This window comes from Octopus bimaculoides, chromosome 10 (assembly GCF_001194135.2).
Source record: "Octopus bimaculoides isolate UCB-OBI-ISO-001 chromosome 10, ASM119413v2, whole genome shotgun sequence".
Classification (NCBI taxonomy): Eukaryota; Metazoa; Mollusca; class Cephalopoda; order Octopoda; family Octopodidae; genus Octopus; species Octopus bimaculoides.
Window position 1 is genome coordinate 93,250,561 of NC_068990.1, and position 14,380 is coordinate 93,264,940.

At 37.4% G+C, this 14,380-nt stretch overlaps 1 protein-coding gene and 1 long non-coding RNA gene across 2 annotated transcripts in view; one reads left to right on the plus strand and one right to left on the minus strand.

Moving 5' to 3' along the window:
• Positions 1-9,635, minus strand: part of LOC128248938 (uncharacterized) — a 20,128-nt gene extending 10,493 nt beyond the window's left edge. Inside the window, exons 1-2 of the long non-coding RNA XR_008265097.1 lie at positions 9,324-9,635; positions 4,885-5,049 (exon numbers count right to left, since the gene is read on the minus strand). This is a non-coding gene — a long non-coding RNA (uncharacterized LOC128248938). The remainder of the gene's footprint in view (positions 1-4,884; positions 5,050-9,323) is intronic.
• Positions 1-14,380, plus strand: part of LOC106876564 (high affinity cAMP-specific and IBMX-insensitive 3',5'-cyclic phosphodiesterase 8B) — a 288,850-nt gene that overhangs the window by 191,408 nt on the left and 83,062 nt on the right. The window contains exon 3 of the mRNA XM_014925160.2: positions 6,132-6,322. Coding sequence (XP_014780646.1) covers positions 6,132-6,322 — 191 coding nt within the window. The remainder of the gene's footprint in view (positions 1-6,131; positions 6,323-14,380) is intronic.

Consider the following 14,380-nt stretch of genomic DNA (forward strand, 5'->3'; position numbering starts at 1 on the left):
CACACACACACACACACACACATACCTTCAGTGTTTAGTATTTCAGGGTAGATCAGCCTCTCTCCCTTTCTCTCTCTCTCCCTTTCTCTCTCTCCCTCCCTTTCTCTCTCTCTCTCCCTTTCTCTCTCCCTCCCTTTCTCTCTCTCTCTCTCCTCTCCTCCCCTTCACACCAAACCTTCCTAGTTAACACACAAAAGGCAGACAAGCTTCTGCTTTCTTTATGCATGATAACAAACTGGACTTAAGAGTTACTGGTGAAGGAGATGAGGATGATGATGATGACGACGACGATGACGACGACGACGATGGTGATGATGATGATGGTCATGATGGTGATGATGATGATGGTGATGGTGATGATATACCTCTATGTGTATAACTTAGAATATATACATTCGTGACTGCATTAATATATAATTGCTAGATTCATGTTTGTAAATGTAATTATCTCTCCTCCTTCTCTCTCTCTGTTTCTCTCTTTCTCAAAGCATATATATATATATATATATATATATATATATGTGTGTGTGTGTGTGTGTGTGTGTGTGTGTGTATGTATGTATATAAGCATATTGTTAGGTAAATATATAAAAAAAAGTATCTCATTCATTTAAATTTGAAGGTCATTCTAAGTCTTTTGTGTTTCTCCATTGAAGTTGGATTAAATCTTGGCCAAAAAGTAGGCAGATAATGATAGATATTAATTAAATATGATTAAATATCAATTATGAATCACAATGAATCAGCATTAATTGTTGTATAGAGTGAATAAAGAGAACTATGGAAAGAAAATATTTACATCCATTCATTTAAGACTGGAAGCTGTGGCAGAGTTGCATGATGGGAAGGTGTGAGATGGCTACCCAACAGCTGGAGACTGGTTCAGGTTATTAACATTCTGAAGAATTTCATTTGTGTTTCTGTTTACAAGTTCTATGGAAGGCTAAACAAACGCACCAAGCTGACAATATTTAAATCATTTCTTTTTTCCTTTACTTTTTTTAGTCTTTTAATCAGGAAAGAAGGTAGAACCTATGGACCCTTTACAGAACCATAAAAGCAGCTGGGAGGAATTTATCATAAAACCAGACCTGGTTCAGTCTGAATGTTCTCAACAGTGTCTGGTTCACTAAAGTCACCCAAAGGGCCGGACGATAGTGCTGAAGTAGATGATCAATTATGACTACCTCCTGAGTAGGCTGAGCAGGATTTGAAATCAGATTACAAAGAGCAGGAACAAACACTGCAAGGAATCTGGTTTTCTTACAGTTCTACCAATCTACTGCCCCAAATTGACCCTGAAAAGTTGAAAGGCAAAACTAGCCTCAGTTGCAATTGAACTCAGGAGGATTCAGTATCACAAGGCATTCTATTCAATACTTTAATAATTCTGCCAATTTTTGCTATGCAATGGACGAATCTCATATCCAAGAATGAAAATATTGACTTAGCAAAAAACTACAAGCTTCTTGTTGACATAAACATTACAAACAGTTATGGCACTCTGTCATTTATGATGACAATGTTTCCAGTTGATCCGATCAATGGAACAACCTGCTTGTGAAATTAACGTGCAAGTGGCTGAGCACTCCACAGACACATGTACCCTTAACGTAGTTCTCGGGGATATTCAACGTGACACAGTGGGATAAGGAACAGGAAGTAAGAGTGAGAGAAAGTTGTGGTGAAAGAGTACAGCAGGGTTTGCCATCACCACCTCCTGCTGGAGCCTTGTGGAGCTTTGGGTGTTTTTGCTCAATAAACACTCACAACGCCTGGTCTGGGAATCAAAACCGTGATCCTACGACCATGAGTCTGCTGCCCTCACCACTTGGCCATTGCGCCCCCACTTTACAAACAGTAAATGCAGGATGGTTGAATGGTTAAGAAGTTTACTTAACAACCATGTGATCCCAGATGTATGACATCTTGCATAGGGGTCATTTTCTCAAGCCTTTGGTTGACCCATACTATGTAAATGAAATTAAGTAGACAGAAATTGTATAGAAGCTCGTTAGATGAATTGTGACTGCAATTCTAAATTACAGCTTTGTCAAAATCTGTGTCATGCTGATTCTGCCTAAGTATTACACAAAGGATGAGCAACCATGAAGTCAGGAAGCAGGAGAACAGGGACCAAATCCACTATTATTTCTCTTATGATTTAGTAGTAAGAATCTAGGGTCTGCAGAAGAAAGAGACACTAATGTAAGCCATAATTCCTTTGTAGATGATTTTAAGATGTAGATTAGATCTCTGCCATTGCTGAGAAACATCTGGATTTAATATTTCCAGCTGATGTAAATTGAGTGGGGTGAGGGGTGGATTTGGCTTAAAGAAACAATCATTATAGGTATTTTGTTAGGGTGGGGAAACTGCCTTTTAAATAAAAGACCTTGACATCATCAACATTCTCTTTATGATCTCCAAAATATGGCTTAGGATATTGGTTTTTGATATTCCCATCCAAGCATGGAAAATGGTTGTAAAATGGCAATGTTGATGACTTTCAAAAATGTTACAACCAGAGTTCTTTTCTTACAATAAGATAATATCTCAGAATGCTCTTTTAGTACTGCTGCCTCTGCAAACATTTCAGATACTTAACTGGACAATAGAGGAAACCTGTTCCATTCATATTAAAACCCTTCAGATCTTAACGGCAACTGGAATCTTCCACAGAAATAATAATATTAAAAGATTCTATCTCAGAAATAATGAAAGATCCATCCAGATGGATTACATGCAGTGTTGTTGCATATATGATGACTAGTACAGCATCCGATAAACAAATGTGTTATTACCTTTACTGTTATATCATCACTATCATAGCAGTCTGATGAATAATTATATTTCAAAGAGCACCTGACCTTTTTTGATGCAGAAAAAAATTATTCCTAACCCTGAAACCTCTCTATGCTGACTTTACCTCAGACTAGATGCTGCAAAACTGCATCAGTTGACCAGGTTGAAGCTGCAATGAAAATTTGGACACCAAATATAAATATTTAAGTGTGAAGTTAACAGCTTTTTTGTGTAGTTTTGATAAAAGGATAATAATATGTGTCACCGATGATGTAATTATTTTCGTTTTAACACATGATCTCAGATCAAATCACTTTCTAGACAAGCACATCTCTGAAATATATTAACTAAATGCTTAGAAGTGAGAAGAGTAACATCTTAGGAAACGGGAAGCAAATGCCTTGACAAATGATTCAGTTCCTGGTGACATTTTCTATAAAATGTTTTATACATGGCTGTTTGCTGGAAACTTAAGAATAATGAAGATATTAAGAGGAAGTATTCTCTCTCTCTCTCTCTCTCTCTCTCTCTCTCTCTCTCTCTCTCTCTTTCTCTCTCTTTCTCTCTCAGGCTTATGATTGTTACATCACTTTGGGGATTATGTATTTATATTCCAAGAGCAAGAGATAGCTATTAAATACATGCTAAACAAATGAGACAGCAAATACCTTAGCCCTTTCTGTCTCCCAAGATGAGATTGAAGATGTCAACGATGACATATTTTACAAGAGAGGATCCGTAACTGTCCTACCTTTTTATTACACATGAAGTTGTTGTTAAAACAATACATAAAAACCATCCACAGGAAAGATTGCCTTGGGATAAATGTACGAAAAATAATTCTGATGTTAAATCCATTCCAAACATAAGGAATATTAATGAAATATTCTCATGAAAACTTTTACCAACTGGAAACGTATCAGGCCTGTCCAAAAACAATTCTATGTTATTTTAAGAAGAAATGAGCAAAAAGTATATAATTTTACAGGGTCAGCTGCCTCCCAGCTATGGACATTCCATGCTAGACTGAGGTGGAATAAAATATATCTGGTCAACTTGTCCAATGTCTACAGCTTGTTTAGCCAAACTATAAATTGATCCAAACTAGAAATTTACTATAACTTATATTGGGACTTACTTATGGTACTCTTAGCATTGTACTCTTTAGCATTTAAATGGTACTCTTTAGCATTTAAATGATAATAGTTTGGAAAAGCTGAAGTATTTAAAAGTCACCACTGACCACTTTTCATTTCTATTCAATATAAATGATGATAGTGGTGGTGGTTTTGAGATGATGATGATGATACTGACCACTGACTCCCCTACCCCATGCTAACTACTGACCCCAACACCGACCACTGGCTCCAATACTGACCAGTAATAAGCATGATTGTAACAGACACTCGATGTATATTGTGATACTATTATATGATATCACATAGTACATATAACATTCTATCATTATATACCATGGTACTATGTCTAACATAGTAATTACTATTACATTGTACTATATAACACAATAATATGCTGTTTGCTTTGTAGCCCAATTCAGCCCCCAAAATCTTCATACATAATTCAGTAATAATCATCATTACAGAGTAATATGCAAATACAAGGGTTAGCCTAAAAGTAATGTGGTGTATTGTTGTTCTCAAGAAGACCTGCCCACCACCGCAGAATGGAGATTCTAAAACCACATAAAAAGCATTGGTGTGGGTGCTGATGCCATGTAAAAAGCACTGATCATAGCATAAAAAGCACCCTATGCACTCAATAAAGTCGTTGGCATTAGGAAGGGCATCCGACTGTAGACCCTGGTGTGGCCTGTAGCCTTACCAGTTCCTGTCAAGACGTCCAACCCATACCAGCATGGAAAGCAGACGTTAAACAACAATGATGATGTGAATACACAGTAATGTGACTGATGAGGTATTCAGAGAAGTTTATATATTTGTTCCTTCATTCATATCTCTCTGCAACATTTGGAGGATTCTTGGAGAGAGATACAAAATACTTACGTAAAGGGATGGGACATTTCAGTCAGATTTGTACAGAATATCCAATAAAACTTACCTTCTGGAACAAGTCTTTGTCCTTTAATGGATAAACCAAACTGTTGGCGCCAGTGAAAAGTTTCTCTCCAAATCATCTACAATGGAATGTACTATTGACCAAATCAAAGACAATCTTTTCATGTCATATCAGTAATTTTCTGTAATTTTCTGATGAAAGATGAAACTGTAAAAGCCACAAGTACATAATTAGTCACAATAATTATACAAATGATGCCAATATAAATTCAAAAAGTCCAGCAGACATAAATCATCATACATGATGACATTATGGAATATTTATCCGTAATAAAATCACCAACAGTTTGCAGCCATTTATCAGCAGAATTACCAAAACATCACGGAGCTGTCAAATGTGTCTAATGCCAAACAAACGGTGTAAAGTTGATGAAATTTACTAAAGCCAAAACGTTCACATAGGATCTACCATTCCATCTTTTGTTATCCAATAATCCTTTCAACACAATCCTTGACTGAAATAAAAGAGAAAATCAGAAAGTATTCTTCAATCCTATTCCCTTTCATTCAGAGAACACCATTAAACTTTTGGTAGATAATCTTTGAGTAGGTGTTTTGTTGAAAAGTTAATTATGGGCATTTGATTTACTGCAGAATCAGTTTCACCACCGCCGCCGCCACCGCTGCTGCTGCTGCCGTTGGTTTCTAATACCAACCACTTTACAAAATGGACTGGGTACTTTTTGTTTTTGCTACCAACACTAGGGACATTGCCATGTAATTTGCAAGACACACCCATATGTGTGTGTCTGTGTGTGCGATTGTGTGTGTGTGTGCGATTGTGTGTGTGTGTGTGTGTGTGTGTGTGTGTGTGTGTGTGTCCTTCTCCTGACATCATGTGATGGTTCTGAATGAGCATCACCCTCACACAAGTGATTTCATTCGTCTTCAGTCTTCTGTAAAAAAAAAAAAAACATGTCTGGACAATATTACTTTGCTGAGAAATCAGTGCGAGTTGGCAACAAGAAGAGGATCCTATCAAAGAAAACATGCTTCAAAGAATTCCATCTGACCCATGTGGGTATGAAAAAGTGGACATTAAAATAACAGTGATGATGACAATGGTGAGTTTTATTACAAATGCTGTCCATTCATCACTGTTTGTAGATAACTGCTTGTCTTTCCAAACATGATAATGCATCATCAATAAAACAACCAGCATATTATTGGTGTCTCTTGATTTAATACCAGTCTTATTACAAATTCGTTTCTACGATTTACTCTTTGTAGGTGCTGCTTGTATTCCCAAAGGAAGACTCACAATGTGATGCTTTTCAAATGGCTGCCAATCGGCTGAAATATGATTTATTTGTGGTGCGATCTGCTGAAGCTGCTATTGAGTGTTACAGAGAGTGTCATTACGATATTGTGATCATTGACCAACGCCAGAGTAAAATACTGGACTCTGAGCAAGTTTGCAGGTTAGTCTTTCTTTCTTTCTTCTTCTTTATAACAATCATCAAATTCCATGAAGGAAAGACGAGTCATTACGTTAGACTCTAATTTTCTGGTAAATGAGGGGTGAATGGGGGCTGTAGCCATCAGTTATCTGCTTCTAATTGTTCAAGAACATTAATCATGCCAGTGATTCTAGATATGGATTGCCTACACAAGCCATGCACCCTGACTCTTTATCGAGATCAGGACACACAAATAACTACATTATACCATGTACCTCACAACTATTTATTAAATTCTTTCTTTGACACACCTTAAAATGATGCCATTAATGAGATCCCACAATGACTGCTTTCACTCTGCTTAATCTCATCGTAGAAGCAAATTTTCTTTCTTACGGGTGGTAGAGCTAAAAATGAGGGATGTCTTCGTAGTGGTAATTTTCTTAAGGACATTATTAGTGAACAAGGATTTCCACTAATAACATAATCATCGTTTAACGTCTGTTTTCCATGCTGGCAGTTAAACTGGGGTCTGGAAAGCCAGGAGGCTGCACCAGGCCTCAATCTGATCTGGCAGTATTTCTACAGCTGGATGCACTTCCTAACACCAACCACTCAGAGAGTGTAGTGGGTGCTTTTTACGTGCCATTGGCACAGGGGTCAGAGGAGCTGGCATCGACCAGCTTTTTACGTAGTGGTGCTTTTTACGTGCCACCAGCACGGAAGCCAGTCAAGGCGGCACTGGCATCAACCATGTTCGGATGGTGCTTTTTATGTGCTACTGGCACGGGGGTCACAACTACAATTTCCATTTGATTTGATTTTGATTTTGATGTTGATGTACTTGACTCAATAGGTCTCCTCAAGCACAGCATGTCGCCCTACAGTCCAAGGTACTTTTTGAGTGGGCTGGTTACATGACACTGGTGTAGGTTACAGTTGTGGACTCACTTTATTTGTCGGGTCTTCTCAGTCACAGCATACCTCCAGAGGTTCCGGTCTTTTGTCATTGCCTCTGTGAGGCCCAACATTCGAAGCTCTCTTTTCCTGTTGAACTTACTTCTTATACAGAAATATTGATTTTCAACTCCATAGTTAATGACTATGTTTCTTAACCAATTGTTTTTGTGCTCAGCCCCCCCCCCCCCACACTGTACAGCATCTGGGTTGATGTCTTCCATCACAAACTACTGCAAACCAATGCATTGTAAATGGAATTTAGTAGATGGAAACCTTTTGGAGGAACCTTTCTTGTTATTGAGTGGCAGAACTGGTTTAGCATCACCACCAGACCCTTGGATGCCTCTCATGAACTACACTTTGTTTCTAGCATTTGGGCCAGGTCTCTCCCTTCTTTTGAACAGTCTCAAAACTAGCTACCTTTCCTCCACTGTGCTATAAAACAAATTCTAAAACTACAACACCTAAAATACACAAGTGAGAAAATGAGATTGTGAGGTCTTCAGTCATTTCTCTAACTGTAGCAGGGACAAAAATAAACTTTAATTTTATGCCAATGCTCTCTTTTGACTAACATCAATGACAGTACGGATCCCACTTTTGGGTTGGTCCAGCTTTACACGCACAGTCAACCTGGACCATATCCAGAGAAAAGCCATTTGACTGACCAACATAAAATCACTGATAGGGATGCTCCAGCCTCTAGCCCACGGATGTACCATCTTATGTCTCTGTCTTTTCTACTGCTACTATTTCTATTCTTCTGTTCCTCAAATCTGCAAAGACCAGAATCACTGTCCATTCTTTTGAATACAGCAAATAAAAAATAATGAGAGAACTTCTATGACATGACATGGCCTGACAGCAGCCAAATGCCCTTCAAATCACAGACTTTAAAAAATGGGATGAACTATAGGATAATGTAGTTCTAGATAGACTGGGTCTGAAGGAAGAGACGGAATGGTTACGGCTGGAATGTCTTCATTTGTAAGTTTATTGGGTCAGGGTTGGGTCTAAGCAACAGCATTACTTTAGGCTGACTCTCAGAGAATTCAATTATTCTATTGACCTAAGAAGAATGAGAAAAAAAAAACTGTTGTCAAATTAAGCAGGATTGAAACCCAGAGTATGGAGACAATTAGAAACTAAGCTGCATGGTTTACCATTTCCACAGACATTCCAGTCTTTGTATAGCCAGACAAGTATAATTATAATTTATACATAATTTCAGGAAAAGAAAGCAAGTATAGCAGTCTACAGACTTCATATTTAGATTAACTATGATTAGTTCTTCTAATTTAGAAAAAAATGAATAAATAAATAAAAGCCATTGTCTTCAGTCCAGTTCTTCAGAATGTGATTCTCACACACAAAAGTGACATTCAAATTTTTCCCATTTGGATTACCAACAAATCTGTGACTATTATTGGCTTTTTCTGTTTATTATTAAGTTCTTGTTATCATTGTTGTTGTTGTTATTCTTTTAATCTTTTCTCCTTCCAGCTGTGAGTTGACCATAGGATAATAATGACACCTTTTGTATCTTTCTGTGTCCATCTATTTGCCCTTTCACTGACCTAGTCATCTGCCTGAAACACTTACATTTCCACAACATATTGTCCACTGACAACACATTGTTTGCACTGGAAAGCTTTCCCTGCAAATCAGCACGACTAATCTAACTGCACACACATAGATGGATGTGTGTGTATGTATACGTATGTATGTATGTATGTGTTTGTGTATGTAATGTATGTATGTATGTGTGTATGTCTGTATGTGTACATACGTATGTGTATATGTATGTATGTATGCATGTATGCATGTGTGTATGTATGTACGTATGTGTGTATGTATGTGTGTGTATGTATGTATGCATGTATGTATGTGTACGTACGTACGTATGTATGTGTGTGCGTATGTATGTAAGTTCGTGTGTGTGTGTGTGTGTGTGTGTGTGTGTGTGTGCAAGTAGAAATATATATGTAGAAGCAGGCTTCAATCAAACACACATACTCATGGACACACGGACACACATGTATATATACACTTATATACGCACCTGAAACTCTGGCTTTGTAGTACAACAGCTGTGACTGCTATGGTTATGCTATTCAATTATACAGACATCAACGGCCATTCTTATTGCTTCCCACCTAACGAGCTGTTACAGCTTCCCTGCCTACTTTTGATTTGCTTTTCTTTTTTTTTGGTTGTTGTTGTTTTTTTTCTTTTTTTCTCCTTATTTTACCGTTTCTTCTTGCAATCAATTAATTTATCTTTCTCAAATGACTGTTTTTGTCACATTCATGAAAATAGAACCCTGTTGTTGGCAGGAATGGTTATTTTTCAACCCAATACATGCAACTCTATCTTAGAACGTTCACAATGCAGCAAATATGCAAATTATGTTAATGTGCAAAGATACACAGTTTTATGGCCTTGCAACCGTCTCGGAAAACTAAATTAATACAACACAAAATGCGTTTCATATTTCTATATAGACGCTGTCACATGACACTAAGTTTCAATGAAAGACACCTATTCCTGTGCGCGATGCAGAGAACACAGGTAAATTTAAGCCCTTAACCTAGTCAACTCCAAAAAGCCATCAGTCCAACCATTTAAAAAAATGTTCTGTGAGAAGTTCTTCAGTGAAACGTTTTTGTTGGTTGACGTTGCCAGTAACAAGATGCATGGCATTTGTATGGTCCTTTGGTCTAAGAGGATTACTGTGGAAGTCCATCTTGCATTCTGAAAGATGAGGAACGTGGATGGGGAAGTGAGTCTAGAGAGCCACATTGGCCAGCAGACTTCATCTGAATGTGTGGGCGAAGTTGTTTAGGTTCACCTTTCAGCATTCACATTATTCTGTCAAATGTGAAGCTTCTTCTTTATTGACTTTTGTTTTGAATTAATCATGTTTTTATCTTTTGGCTTTGAGACTTCGATTGTGGGGTTGTTTACTTTTAGTATGACATTATGAGATAGGCAGGAAAGTCTGTATTTGGCATGAAACAAACAGAATATTTTGGTTGGATATGGCTGGTTTAACTGCTAAAGGATTAAGGTAGCAGAGGTTGTTGGGGGTAGGAACAGAAAGGGCAGAGAGAGGAAACGGCACACATCATGTATTGTGTTTGGTGAGATGTTACTTGAAAATAGGGTTACGTTTGGCAACAGGAATTGCATTCAAAACCAGTCGGAGCCATGCAAGCCTGGAAGACTGCAGTCCACACAGTGTATTTATGCAAATCAGAGTTTGTAGATGTGGACAATATTTTCAACCAAGACATATGTATCTGATTCTTCAAGTTCTTCCGTTCTCTGTTTGTACATATATTTACTCAATTGCTGATATTTATTTATGGTTTCTCTCATTGTTTTGCCATTTTCTATCATTAATAAAATGAATCTGGAAATGAGAACCCAGGTTCGAAATTTCCCCAAGACACCTGATGAAGGCTGGAGGGTAGATCAGCCGAAACGTTGTGTTAACAACAAACAAGATGAGGACAAATTTCTGTCAAATGTAAATAATGTAAATAATCAATAAAACCGTTGGCATTTTTTGGTGCCATGGCTATGGTGATTACTATTATTATTGATTTGAGAAGACCTGTTGAGTGGAGTAAAACCAAAATAATAGGTATGGCAAGAGCCCCCTGACTGGCTCCTGTTCTGGTGGCACATAAAATGCATCTTCTGAACGTGGTTGATGCCAGGTCTGCCTGACTGGCTCCCATGCTGGTGGCACGTAAAAAGCAGCCATTACACTCTCGGAGTGGTTGGCGTTAGGAAAGGCATCCAGCTGTAGAAACTCTGCCTGATCAGATTGAAACCTGGTGCAGCCTCCTGGCTCTCCAGCCCTCAGTCAAACTGTCCAACCCATGCCAGCATGGAAAACGGATGTTAAACAATGATGATGATGATGATGATGATGGTGGTGGTGGTAGTGGTGAATAATTATTTCAAATTTTAACACAAAACCATCAGTTTTTTAAGGACAGAGTACTTGACCAGTATTTTCTTTTATCAACCTGGAAAGAATAAATGGTAAAGTTGATTCTGGCAGCATTTGAACTCAGAATGCAGAGGGCATAGCATTCAATGTGCTGAGAGTTCTGCCAGTTTTGCCCCCACCATAATAATAATACTACTAATAATAATAATCCATGTATATGTGTGTGTGTGTGTGTGTGTGTGTGTGTGTGTATGTATACATATGCATGCGTATAACAAATCACGAGAACTGAGAGATACGAACAGAAAGCCACACAAGTGACTACAGTAAGGGTTTTTGTTTCTTCAGGCTTAATAATTCACTGAAATGATCTGGGTTTGTCTGAATGAGTTCCTGGCTATTACAAGACCTCTCCTGCATCTAATGACCACTTTGAAATGATGTTATCATTGGAAAGATAAACAGTCTGTGTGATGAGTAAATACGTAGAAGTATTTAACGAAATCACTGCTTGAGTTAAAGTGGTTGCATTATTGAGAGGACACGACTTCATTCTCAATGAACATTTTATATACAAGATGGCAATGTAAATTCTACATACAGATGTTATTTAAAGTTTATGCACATGCATAGCATCTAATCCATCAACGTTCTCATTTAACATCCATTTTACATGCTGTCATGGGTTGGATGCTTTGACAGGCTCCGGCTAGCTGTGGGGCTGTGGTGAGCTCCAATGTCTGCTTAAGTATGATTTCTATGGCTGGATGCCCTTCTTAATGCCAACCACTGCATAATGTGTACTGGGTGCTGTTTTCAATCCACTTGTACATGTGAGGATGCCAAGTAACTTGCAAAACAGGAAAAGAAGAGGAAAAAGTAAAAGGAAAACTCGGGCAGTGGGGCGCAGTATTTGAGAGGGCCAAGAGATGGCTTTATACCAAGTATTGGGAGATTAAAGTGTGAGAGAAGGTTCTGCATACATAACCCCTAAACTGCATACATATATAAAATATACCACTCTATACACATGTAGCATATATACTATTTAAACATGTAAAATATATGCCATACAAAAGTGTTACTTTTCTACTGGCACCCCTCCTCCAAATTTTGGGGGAGGGGGGGCCAGTCAATTAGATCAACCCCAGTACACAAATGGTACTTAATTTATTGACCCCAAAAGAATGAAAGGCAAAGTCGACCTCGGCGGAATTTGAACCCCGAATGTAAAGACTGGCAAAATACTGCCAAGCATTTCACTCGGCGTGCTAACATTTCTGCCAGCTCACCGCCTTCGGATACAAGAGTGTTACTGGTCTTGTAATGGATAACTTTGGAAGAAATACTTTTGCCACCATGAATAACACCAGGAAATATGGCAGACATACAATAGTTATAATTTAATTTTTACCAAATTTCTTGGTTCGTATGCAAAATGGTGGAATGAATATTAATTTCAAAAAGAAACATATTGTCTTAAAATAAAATGAAACAAATTTTTCATTTGTAAAACTCTGCCCATAACTACTCAGCCATTTACTCCCTCTCTTCCCCTTTCTGTCTTTTTTTCCATGTGTGTGTATGTGTGCACACGTGTGTGTGTGTGTGTGCATGTGCATGCATATTAGCTCTTTGCCTCACATGTGCACTTACCTTGCACCTCTTAAGTTAACTCTCTCTGTATTACTCTTTTACTCTCTCTCTCTCTCTCTCTATATATATATATATTGATCTCACTATACATATATATATATTACATATGTATGTATAATATTTAATCTATTCACACATATAACATCTAAATGATGTATATGCATTCAAATTATGTACATGTATAACATTTAAACTATTGCGTGAAATACACCATTCTCATTCGGCATATTTAAATATAAAGATATATATTAACAATCGTTTATAACTTAGGAAATATATAATGTGTGAGTAAGAAAATTTAACACAGAGAAAGTGTGTGTGCGTGTGTGTGTATCTGGTTGTGCCTCCTTGTCTTGACATTATGGAAGATTTCTTCTCAAATGACACATTCATACAAGCAGCATCATTTGCTGAAATCTTCTGTGAAAAAACATGTTCAAAGTTAATGGAGGCAGCCATTAACAATAGCATCTTCCAATACCTTTGAATCTCTCTCCCTGCAAATGGCACCTGTGCCGGTGGCATGTAAAAGCACCCTTTACACTCTCAGAGTGCTTGGTGTTGGGAAAGGCATCCAGCCATAGAAAACCCTGCCAAATCAGAACTGGAGTCTGGTGCAGCCCTCCAGCTGGCCAGCCCCAGTCAAACCGTCCAACCCATGCCAGCATGGGCAATGGGCGTTGAATGATGATGATGATGATGATGATGATATATATCCTTTAAGTTCGTTTATAGATACCGACTATGATCTTAAGAAACACGTGATTAGTAGAAACGTGCATAGTGATGCATTAAAATATCTATAAATTCCATCCAAGGATTACTATTATTATTATTATTATTATTATTATTATTATTATCATAATATATATATGTGTATGTATACATATATATATATATATATATATATATATATATATATGTGTGTGTGTGTGTGTGTGTGTGTGTGTGTATAAAGATATATATATATGCATGTGTGTGTGTGTGAATGCATGTGTATTTAAAGGTATGTGTATAGCTAAGACGTATACCATTACTTAAGTTTTGCAATTACTCACTTTGTAGGCAGGTGTAAACATGAAACTCAGATGTTGGCAAATGGCAGAACGGAATAAACATAATGACATCACACACCACACTACTTACTGAGTCAATTATTCTTTTGTTCATTTCAAACAATGTCTATGAGTGTGTGAGTGTGTGTGTGTGTGTGTGTGTGTGTGTATACACACAACACACTTGTCTGTGTTTTAAATGTGTTTTTTTTGCACATGTACACACAAGCATATACATACACATATACATATATGTATGCCTGTCTCTTTAGCTATCTATATCTATGTCTATATCTATCTGTAAACACATACTCACATGCATGCATACACACACATCATCAACACATGCATTATGTGTGTGTATACATGTACATGAAAGCGTGCATTATCTACATATATATAGGTATATATACATACATATATACATACATATATATATATATA